Source organism: Echinops telfairi, unplaced genomic scaffold (assembly GCF_000313985.2).
Source record: "Echinops telfairi isolate 266 unplaced genomic scaffold, ASM31398v2 ScPeMD7_12;HRSCAF=54, whole genome shotgun sequence".
Classification (NCBI taxonomy): domain Eukaryota; kingdom Metazoa; phylum Chordata; class Mammalia; order Afrosoricida; family Tenrecidae; genus Echinops; species Echinops telfairi.
The window spans coordinates 3,307,748-3,319,298 of record NW_022103909.1 but is presented as its reverse complement, the minus strand read 5'-3'; the positions used below and the strand labels follow the sequence as shown (position 1 = coordinate 3,319,298).

Below are 11,551 nucleotides of genomic sequence, written 5' to 3'. Positions count from 1 at the left end.
TGCTGACCTTAGTTAGCAACCCAATGCACAACTCACTGGCACTCGGGCTGCTAGTCGGTGATGGCAAATATAGTTAGGTTAAAATGTAGTACCCTATATTATTTGATTTCCCTTTTGATTCATTTTAAAGTTGCTTCTATTTTTCATATTTTCTATGTCTGAGGTTTTTCTGTTTTGTCATCATTGTTTGTTAGTTTGCTCCTTATGGTTTTATATGACTGTGTTTTGTTCTTCATGATTATCATAGTGTAGATCAGTGGTTCTCAACCTTCCTAATGCCACAACCATTTAATATAGTTCCTCATGTGTGGTGACCCTCCAACCTAAAATTACTTTTGTTGCTACTTAATAACTGTAATTTTTCTACTGTTATGAATCATCATGTAATATCTGATATGCAGGATGTATTTACATTGTTACAAATTAAACAATTAAAACATAGTGATGAATCACAAAAACAATGTCATTATGTATTGTGAAATATTTATTTCTAATGGCAAATGAATGAAATTTTGCCTTGAAGCATGGTGTAGCATGGGTCAGTCTTCATGCCAGGTAGGCATATCTGCATGTGGGCGTACCTGCCTGGAGATGGATAGAGGAGCACTGTCTTGGTTCCTAAGACAACCAGATCTGTTTTCCGATCATCTTAGGCAATCGCTGTGAAAGGGTCATTCGATCCCCAAATGGATCACGACCCACAGGTTGAAAACCACTGGGGTAGCTCTATAGAAACAGTGACTGGATAGGGGGCATGGCAGGAGAGGGTGGGGGGAAATGGGGTGCTAACAGTGGAGAAGGGAATGTTCTGAAATTGATTGTAGTGATGATTGCACACATCTAATATGATTAACGATTCAATTGTATGATAGGTGATGTACATGCCAAATAAACTATTTTTAAGCAAGGTTTCACTTCAGAAACCCCTCAGTAGTGCTACTATGAGTCAGAATCCTCAAAGGGGTTTGTTTTTTAATTCATCATTTCATTTTTTAACAATGCACAATTTTATTTAGTTACTTTTAAGTTTAAATTCTTGAGGAGTACAGCATCACACGGATTCTGTGTCCAATAGCCTTAGCAGGCAGGTTGCTCCGGAATTTGGCCCGAACCATGCCACTGTTTCCATGGACACGAGTTACCTTTCCCCAGATGACTCTGCTTTTGTTAGGGTTGCCGCCAGGAGCCACTGTGTTGTTCTTTGCTTTGTACACATAAGCCCATCTCTTACCTAAATAAAATTCCGTTTCATCTCGGGTGTAAACACCTTCAATTTTAAGAAGAGCCGAGCGCTCCCTCTGGTTCCGGAGACCCCGTTTAGAGCCAGCAAAGATGGCCTTGGACCACAGCCTGCCAGACATAGTTGCCGGTTAGAAGTCCTGTTCCCAGCAGGCCCCCAAATTCTCAGCAACTGCCATCATTTTATTTTTTTGGGGGGGGGCTCTTACAGATCTTATACCAATCCATACATCAATTGTATCAAGCATACTTGTACATATGTTGCCATCATTTCCAAAACATCTTCTTTCTACTTGAACCCTTGGTATCAGCCCCCCCCCACTGAATCCTTGATCAATTACATATTATTATTTCAAATCTTTCACCTTCCCTTGTCTCCCCTCACCCATGGCTTTGGCTTTTAATCTGAGGTCAAGAGGTCCAGCCGCTTATCCAAGAAGCAGCTGTAATGTGGGGCTTCTGAGTCAGAAAGTCCTTAGAGCCTCCTAGAACCTGAATTCTTACTCTGTACACTGTGTGTGTGTGTGGGGGGGGTTCTTTACAATTGAGTAAACATTTTTAGAGCACCTTAGATTCCCATTCAACAGTTTACACACACGTTCTTTCATATTACGTGCCATCCCCTCAGTGGATCTGTGCTCCCCCCAATAGTGAGTGCCCTGGTCAGTGCACAGCCTGAGAATTTTTAAGTCTTAATGTTGGATTTCCACAGTAGACATTGCAATCTGCTGTGGATCAAAACGAACATATAAGGAAGGGAGCCACAGCCCCAGGAGGCACTTTCGAAAGGTGAAACTAACTGCCCTGGAGTCTCAAGCTCTGGGTGTTGTCAGTTCAAACTGGACTACTAGGTTAATTACCCGAGGCTAACTAGCATGGGTGGGGAAATGAAAAGAATGAATTCTCTACCTTTGCCCAGGGACAGATAAAGTAACTTTAGGAGGAGTAGGGCATGCTTAGAAGTAAAACGGCGCCTGTGGGTTTCCAGACTAATTTTTCAGGATCTCTTTACCAGAGTAAAAAGCCTCCTCTTTTTCTCAAAGAACAGCTGGCGGTTTCAAACTGCTGCCCTTGTGGGTAGCAGCCCAACCCAGCTGCTACCACAAGGGCAGCAGTTTGAAGCCACCAGTCACTCCACAGGGGAACGAATGGTGAGGCTTTCTATTCCCACAGCTACTGTCTCGGAGACCCACAGACACAGTTTCAGCTGTCCTATAGGGTAGCTATCAGTCAGTATTGACTTGATGGCCGTGCGTTGAAGGCATGCTTATGCCCGATGTTGAAGGATTTAAAGGTGGGGGTGGGTGGCCATCCCAAGGTAGTAGTTTAGCTCAGTAGTCCTCAAATGTTAATGTGCATCAGTAGCACGCGGGGAGTTTGTTAAAATGGTTTTCTGGGCCCCATCCAGAGATTCCGATTCAGCACGTAGGGGCGAGGTACATGAAGTAGCATTCCTCATTTATAAGAAACTTGTAGATGGGCTTGAGACGATCTGTAGTGAGACTGCCCAAAGGCATTTTCACCAAAGTCAAGGGCTGGCTTCATGGTAACTACCTTACATTGTATTCAAGATAAATGTTCAGAGCAACTAACTTCTTTGGCCCCATGGGAATTCAACTCAGCTGGTAACCTCCGGGTTGAGTAGTTCAAAACTAGCAGCTCCCCTGGAGAAACATCGGGCTTTCTACTTCAGTAAAGAGATACTCTTGGAAGCTCACAGGGGCAGTTCTACCCTGTCCCAGAGTCCCTGTGAGTCAGAACTGACTCCATAGCAGAGGACATGGCTTGGGACCGTGCAGAGAACACGCGGAGTGGACACCGAAGAACCCAACTCACCATTCTACACCCAGGAGGGAAAAACAAACCCTAACCACCACCCGTACCAGTTTGCTCTCAGCCTCGTGGTTGTTAGCAAACATGGCTAACCTCTGTACGTCAAAGCCAATGAGGTGCCTCTTTCACTTGGGTCAGAGGTGGCATGACCATTAAGGGGCTGGAAACCAGGTGGTGCTCACGAAGCCGTCACGAGCAGAACCTCCTTACCCAGTTCCAGCCCAAGGCAGCCCCCTTTCCTACTTCTCCAATGGGAAAACTCACCCTTCCGACTTCCCACTATTGACAAGGAAGTTCAAACATTCTGATCCCTCAGAATAACCAATGAGCTGTCTGGATGCAGGTTGTTTTCTAAGAATGTGTAGTCATTCTTTTGTTGAGGACGATCCCTTTACGTATATTGATGGTGGCGCTACTCCTGGTTTCTACCTATAGTAGGAGTACATCTACTTCAGTTCTTGGGAGGCATAGGCAATGGTTCAAAACCAAATTAATTACTGTCTAGTCAATACTGACTCACAGGGACCCTGTCAGAGTAGACCTGCCTCTTTGGGTTTCTGAGGCTGGTACTCTGTATGGGAGTCGGAACCTCATCTTTCTCGGGAGGTGCAGCTGGTGGTTTTAAACTGCTAACCTTGCAGTTAGCAACCCAACTTGCAACCACTGCACCACCAAGGGTCCTTGGTCCTGTGTATAATGACATACTTTATATTTATAAATGCAGGGCATAGGCACTGCTCTGTACGCAGTCAGTGCACACAATGCATATAGGGTGGGCAGACGCAGACGATGAGTTACATGGTAAGGGTAGCTAATTCCAAACCAGGATGGGATATTTTATGAATGGCAATAGGGCCTTCTAAAGGGCTTCATTCACCCCACGGTAGGGGCAAGAGCAATACCCCTCCATCCACACCGGAGACTGGCTAGCTCCTGGAACAGTAGTCCTGCAAAGTGTCACAGATGAGTATGCTGGGCCTCTAGGAGTAGGTCCTCCTATCCTGGTGGTAAACCGGGGGTGAAGCATTGGGCTTCTAACCACAAAGATGGCAGTTCGAATCCACCAGCCACTCAAGGGAGAAAGGTGGGGCTGTCTGCCCCTGTAAAGATGTAGAATCTCGGATACCCTCAGGAACCGTTCTCGGAGTCAGAGTCAAGTCCTTAACTGGTCCTTCCATCCTAGTGGTACAGTGTTTCTTCACCCAGGGACCAGGCAAAAGAGAGACCTGCTCCTCTGCTCCTTCCTCCTTAAAGATTACTCTGAAAAGCCCCAGGGGGGGGGCAGGTTACACTGTCCAGTAAGGCTTGCTGAGTAGAAAAATGGACCTGTTGGCTTCAAACAACAAGAGACCTACTATTAACAGCAACCAAAAAAACACTTTAGCATTTGGGGCAGTTGCCTCCACAGACAAGGAAACCAATCAGGCCTGGAGTGGTAAACAAGTTCATTTTCAGCAGAGGCCACTGGAAATCCCATTTAGCATGTGATGAATCATTAAAAGGTAAATTATTAAACGTTGAATCATATACACAATAAAACCTATCCCTGGATTTTGAACTGGTAAAACAGCCAGCTCATTCTGAATGCACACATTTGTTCTCTTGCCAGTTGCTTTCAATTTTCCAGGAAAACTTTTCTTCCTGCTGAGAATGAAAGCCCAAGACTGCCCAACACTACCACCTAGTGGTAAAATGTCTTCATAGCGCTTCTCAGCTCCTTTTCTTTCCAAAGGAGGGGCGGCAACTTTGTAAAAAGATAAAGGAAACAACGGAGAATTCTTGGAAACGGTGGTAGCAATTGTTCAATTCTACTTGACATGATTGAAATATGGAATGATGTGTTATATTTATTAAATCCCAACTAAGAAAAAGGAAAAAGAAAAACAATGGAAGTTCAAACGTAAATTAAAAGCTTTATTGAATAAAAATGTTTCAGACTAAGCAAGACCATAAGAAAGCAGAATAATTTACATCTCTAAAAAATATTAGCGCTAAATCTCTGTAAATGCAGAACAAAGAAAAACCTAGAACTTGAAACACCACCTCTCTCCGCCACACATACGATTTGGAGTATTGATTATGTACAATAAATGTGCTCCTGTTTACAGTGTTTCAAAGTCTAAATACTAGAAAAGCATCCAAGAAAAAGGCCGATAGTTGGTTTGACTGCACCCTGGAAATACTGTCTACCATAAAGTCAATCAATTTCAGATTTGGTAAGTCTTTAAAAAAACAACAACGTGTCTCTAATAGGGACGAGAGAAGTGGAATAAGCGCTTTGGGGTGGGGGTGGGGTCTGAGTCCCGCGGTTGAAGGCAGTTCTTTTTGCAATCCTCTGCTAAACTCCTCACTTGGCTCTAACAAGCAGTGTGGTAAACAGCAATCCAGAGGCTCTGACAAGAATATTGCAGCTTTCAGTAAGCTATGAGGCAGGAGACCACCGGGGAGGACACAATCACTCGGGCTTCGGTCAAGTTGGCAAATACCATGGCTTATTTGGGAGGCAGTGGGTCTTTCCAAGCACCAAAGCATGTGGGATTGGTTCTTCAATGTCTTCAGAAGCAGTTCTGAAGATGGCTGTGTTATGCATACCTTAGTTAACCAGTTCAGGGTGGGGAGCAGAGCACAGGATGCAAAGCAGTAAATTCTCATTTTACTTAGCCGAGTATGAAAAAGTTAATCTAAAAGTTTAAAAGAAGACTAAATATTTGATCTCTTAGGAAACGAATACTAAGCAATTAAATTGGTATTATTAAAAAATTTACAAACTGTGCCCTTTATACTAAAGTGCATTCCGTCATCTTCTTTAGGCCCTGAAATTCTTTCTGCAGGTTCCCTAATTCCACAATCGTATCTGTAGTGTGACAGTGGACTATTACCCATCTCAGATTATTATCTACTCTCAGATGTCTTCTTGGGAGCACAGTGGATTCCAGACTGTACTGCTAGGCACATCCCCTCTCTCTCTCTTGCATGTATAAAACCTTGAAGCCCTGTCTGGATACCATCACTGTGGAAAGAGAGGGGTTAAGCAATATTGTCTTTAAAACTGATTCATTTTAAGCGGTGGCAAGGGATTTTTTGTTGTTTGTTGTTGAAGCGGGACTCCTTTTTCCAAAGTTACTTCCACCTAGATGACAGTTCACACGAAGATCCCGTTTCCGCACGTGCATCACTTTGATAAAGGGCAGAGGCTCACTAACACTAACACCAACTTAAGGCCCAGCACCTTCGTAACCGATCACTCCTCATCCTCTTCCTCATCATAGTACCGGTTTCTTTTTATCTGCTCTTCCACAGACAACTCTTCCACGACCTCCGCCTCCCAGAAGCCCACGTCCTGGGATCTCGGATTCCGGGTGGAGTATTCTTTGGGGGAGGTGTTGTCTACAAAGTTGGACCAATTTGGAGACCTGGGTTCTTCTGGAGACTGCTGTGTGGGGAATCCACCACCATCTTCATCTAAGTTTGAGCCATTTTCTACAGGGTTCTCACTCCCCAGCTCAAAACCGGGGACTTCCTGACCGCTCCCCTCTTCCTCTCTTCTCCCAGTCTCCTTGCTTTGCCAGGTGGCTTTGTCGACAGCCCCGTTCTTCTCCGCGGCCTTGACGTTCTCCATGGGTTTCCGGTCTGCCGCTGTTCCACCTGCAAACTCCTCGCTTTGCTCCCCCATGCTCCAGCCTTTCCTGAGGGGAGGGGACAAGGCTTTGGGGCTCCTGACGGAAGTGGATCGAAAGGAAGCTGCCACGGTGAACGGGCGGCTTCTTTCCTTCAGCGAGGAAGACCGCCGGAGCTTCTTCAGGTCCAGGTCCACATCTTCAAGAGCTTCTGGCTTGCTGTTCTCATCCTCGGGAGGCCATTTGGGCTTGAATACTTTGAGCCCTTCCTCCAAAACACTGCCCGAACTGCCAAGTTCACTTGGGGGTGGCCAGGCAATCCGAAGCTTCTTGGTTTCCGCGGGCTTGTCTTCCTTCTCCGGCTGGGAGGAACCCTGGGCTTCCATGCTCGCAGCCAGCACCCCCACCTTAGCAATGGGGGCGTCTTCCACTCCTGGGCTCGGAGGGGTCTCTCCTGCGTGAGGAAGCGGGGCTGGCCTCTCCAAAGTCTCTTCACCGTCGTTTCTGGTCGCCCACAGATCCTTGTGGGGTCTGTGCCCAAAGCCTTCATCATAGTTGCCTTTAGACTTAAAGAGCTGATTGAAGTGAGGCTTGCAATAGATTCTTCCATGTAAAGATGCGTAAGTCCCTAGACTGTCGTTAAAAGAAAAGGCATAGAGTTAGCCATCTGCCATTTCCACCAGCAGGCTAAAACCTGGCAATTCCAGTACTTTCAGGAGAGTTATCTCCTGAAAGATAACCGGGAAAAGTTATCTTTACAAGTGTATCCATCACGTAGGACTCTCTACTCCCTTGTACGTGCATTTGTGCTTTAAAGGACATTTAAGCACTTGCTCCCTTCTTGTTCTGAACGGCCACGAGTCATTTTCCCACCTGACAGGCATCCCTCCTCCCTTTGAAATGACTTTAATCCTCCTCTGTTAAAACCGTTTTAAAAAATTACTTCTTCCAGGAAGTCTTCCCTAGGTAATCCGACCCAACTTGGATCATTCATATAAATAAATTCCCTTAGTATTTATCACAACACTTACAATAGCATGCCTCCCGTGGTATAATTTAAAAGCATGCCTCAACAGGAGTTGGTATCAAACTCTGTAAACCACCGGCACTCAATAAAAGCTACTAGGTGGAAAAATGTAACTATGGTTAATAGGAAAACGGTGGGCAGTAGCTGGGAGGCAAGGCTCCCCTTGTAGTTAGGGCTGGACGGGACTTCGGTGTCACCTGGAGAGAAACCAACACATGGGACTCAGACATGCTAATGACCATGAGGGTGGTGCAGGACCGGGCAATGTTTTGTTCTGCGATCCAGAAGGGTGCTGGGAGCCAGTGAAACCCATAGCAACGAACAACAAAAGCCCATGGCACCCCCAGAGAAGAGAGGTGCACATTTAACACGTACAAGCACGACTGAGTGGACGTCAGGGCGGCACGGTGGGGTACATGGGATAGCTGGCAAAACCTAGTGCCCGGAAACAATTGTTGTGAGGTGCTGTGCAGACAGGGGCCCGGTCATCTTCCAAGAGTGTCTGAGCAGGGCTGCTTGCTCCAGGTGGAGCGCGGCGGAAAGTGGCATCTCGGCTGCTTCCTTCTCTAACACTTTATGGTTAAAACGAGCGACAATGGAGCATTTCTTTTAATTATATCCTGGTTAGAGTTACAATCCTTCTAGGTTTTCAGGGGGGGGAGTCAACACACGATACTAGTGAATTCCAATACTAGGAATAGAAACGAAACGTTACACAGAAAAAGTACCAATGTTCTTCCGGGGCCATTTCTAACACGGTTTCACACAGTGCTCAGGGCACTGAACGGCTCAGGCAAGGCACCGCTTGGGATTTCTTAACTTTAAGACTTGAGGACACTGAAGGCAAAGAGCCTACTAAATTAGGTCACAGGAGGGCTGTGCTTTGCTTTTCAAATAACAATCTTGTCTAATCATGGTGAAAACACATAACAAGAGGCACAGGAATCCACATTACTTATGCTGTCAGTTCCAACATTCACAGTCACATATCAAGGTACCAAGAAGTTTCAAACATCACTATTACTGGATCTGAGACATTTGTTATTAAATGGCGCTTTTTTTTTTTTTGGAAAGAGCCTTCAACCACATACTATTAGCAGAATGGCTTTCAGGACTGAAGCTCTCAAGGCCAAAGGGTCCCTCCAGAGGCCCAGCTACACAAGAGACGGCTTGTTTGGGGCTGGCTTACCTAAGTTTGCTGTTACAATAGGTGCAGCGGAAGCAGGTGATGTGAAACACCTGCTTGTTGGCCAAGAGACGCTCCATCGGGTACACTGTCTTCTGGCATTCCACACAGGTCTCTCTCACGGGAGCCTGAAACTTCTGGGAGCAGGACAAGACAAGGTTAACTGGCTGAGGCCGCAGTGAGTGCCTGATCTGCCGAGATGGGCCCTACGGTTTACTCTGTGGCCTACGGTTTCCCTTCTCCCTTCGTGGTCAGAGGAGCTCGAAGCCTGCTCAATGCTCTCAGTTGGTTCATTAAAACCAAGAGGCTCCCCTGGATTCCTTTCCCAAACTGTCTGGTTTCCCTGCGTGTATGTCGCTGCCACTAGGGGTGGGCAGAGCTGGGGCTGGATTGCAGAGAAAGGTTTAGACAGGCCACCACAAAACACACACAGACACGCAGCCAATGTTAGGAGGAGGGGAGGAGGAAATTAGAGAGAACTGCATCACACACAATAAAAGAAGTCTGATGCGTATCAAGGAGAAGCAGGGATGACTTCTTACAGCAACAGATTCTGATGGGATACATTTCAAGAAGTGACAACCCATGTGGCTTTTGGGAACGTGCAAAAGACACTTTGCTACAGCACCCCTTATTCTCCTGTGCTTATAGTAGAGTCTTGATTTGCTCGGCCAGTGGGGCATGATTTTTTTTTTTAAACCAAAACTGACACATAAATGAAACCTTTTTTGAGACAGGTTCTTGTACTAGGGCTCAGGAAGGACACCTCTGCCCAACAAAGCAGTAGGTCCTACCCTCCTGTAAAAGCCAGTGGAGACGAGGCACAACGCAATGGGAGGGGAGCGGCTGGGAATGGCTCGTGAAGTGTGAACTCGGCAGTACAGCTGGTGCATGTGCTAAACTCGGCGCTCAGTGGTGCAGTCGGAATTCAAAAAACACGTTCCTCAGTTGTTCATGGGGTGAGAAATGGTCACATGGTTCTGGAGAAGGGGGAGGGAGGTCATCAGTATGTGAAAGGGACCTTTAGCCTGGGCCAGTGTTAACACCCCAACCAGTAGGTGCAGGTGGCAGCTTAGGTTACGATGGTCAGGAAGTGCTGACAGGGACCAAGTTGGCGCCTCTGTTGCCAAAGCCAGAGTGGGCTTTTGTCAAAACAATGTACCGATGTACGGAGGGTGGGAGGTAATGCACATTCGTCCCAATGCTAACTTAGTCCCAGGACCGGAACCATTAGTAATAATTAACCCAATGCTAGCAACAAACCTAAATCAACCAGGTTACGTACAGGCAAGATGGCATTTTGATAGGAAAGCAAACAAGGCAGAAAATAAGGCCATGAAAAAAGACGAAGAAAAACCACACCGCCGGTTCACTTGCCACGTGAATCACTAGGAAGTAGAGCCAAAAAGAGGAACTCCACAGAAAAAATGGTTTTCCAAGCAGAGTTGGACAGGGAATGAGTGCAGGAAATGAGTACAAAATGGAAGCAAAGAAAAAGATCTATAAAAGGGACTTTGCTGAAATTAGTGGTGAACTCCCAAATAGCACCCAAGGGATTTTGGAATGAAGGAGGAGAACGGAGTGAAAATAGCTCCCTCCCAGGCTCTTCCCTCTAGGGGAGGAGTCCTAAAGTGAAATATTCACAGCATCACAGAGCCCAGGTCAAGCATAAGGGAAGCATTTACATGTGACCAAACATAGGGCCTGGAATGTGCTGGAAGTAATTTAGGCATCATTTGGAACTTAAGATTTTTATTTTTCCCTTTCTTTTTATATGGGGTACTTCTGCCAAGATAAGAGCTATACGGAGATTATTTTTGCATAGCTTAAATTAGATATTCTCTAAAAGGATCGGGTCCTGGTCTAGCAAGCAGGAGATAAATTCCCACACGGAATTTTTGAAATAAGGTACGATAAACTCGTTGGTGCCACCGGGGAGAGAGCCACCTTTCATGATGTAAATGCAAATCTTTTTCAGCTGCAGGGCAGATTCCATGGTTTTTAAATTGGATATTGGCCAGTGAGTAAGCTGTCATTGTCGTCAGCGAAGATGACACAGGAGACACGCATTGCACACTTACGAGAGGAAATGGGCCATATTCTGCTCAGGGAGAGTGGGACACCTCTAGCGCCCACGTGTACACACACGCACGCACGCACACGGAGGGCACACTGTAGGAAGAGGGTCCAGCCCAGGGAACAGAAAGGAGAACCTGAGAGAAAGCTGAAAGTTGAGCTCACATTAGGAGGAAAGTGGAAGGCAGGAGCAGAAATTAGGTACCAGGAGCAGGAAGCAGACGCTGGAAGAGACAAACAGGAACCTTCGGTGAGTACACGGCATTTGGGACGCTCCGAGTGCTCCACGGCAGCTGCACTCAGACCCAAGAATACGGCGTTTCTTTCTTTCCACGGCCTTCTGTGCTCATCCTGGCAACACCAGCCCCACTTTAGCGACCTCAGGCTGGAACCTATCCCCACCCAGGAGAGAGGGCTTCCAGGTGTCTGAATCCCACCTCAGGAGCATCTCGTTAGCAATTCGTATCTTCCAGCCTCCCACACCCGACCCCCCACGGCTGACGATGGGCGGCCTTCACCCACGGCACTGAAAAGGCATTGCTCCTCAACAGCCAATTACTAGACTACTGGGTC

General features: G+C 46.5%; 2 protein-coding genes across 2 annotated transcripts in view; both read right to left on the bottom strand.

Annotated features, from left to right (window-relative positions):
• Positions 1-1,007: 1,007 nt before the first annotated feature.
• LOC101640925 (60S ribosomal protein L35a-like) lies at positions 1,008-1,361 on the bottom strand. Its single transcript, XM_045287368.1, has one exon. It carries the CDS (start codon positions 1,359-1,361, stop codon positions 1,029-1,031), a length of 333 nt encoding a protein of 110 aa, XP_045143303.1. The 3' UTR covers positions 1,008-1,028.
• A 3,604-nt stretch (positions 1,362-4,965) lies between these two features.
• Positions 4,966-11,551, bottom strand: part of LIMA1 (LIM domain and actin binding 1) — a 39,461-nt gene continuing 32,875 nt past the window's right edge. The window contains exons 8-9 of the mRNA XM_045287366.1: positions 8,906-9,039; positions 4,966-7,322 (exon numbers count right to left, since the gene is read on the bottom strand). Coding sequence (XP_045143301.1) covers positions 6,314-7,322; positions 8,906-9,039 — 1,143 coding nt within the window. The 3' untranslated portion in view covers positions 4,966-6,313. The remainder of the gene's footprint in view (positions 7,323-8,905; positions 9,040-11,551) is intronic.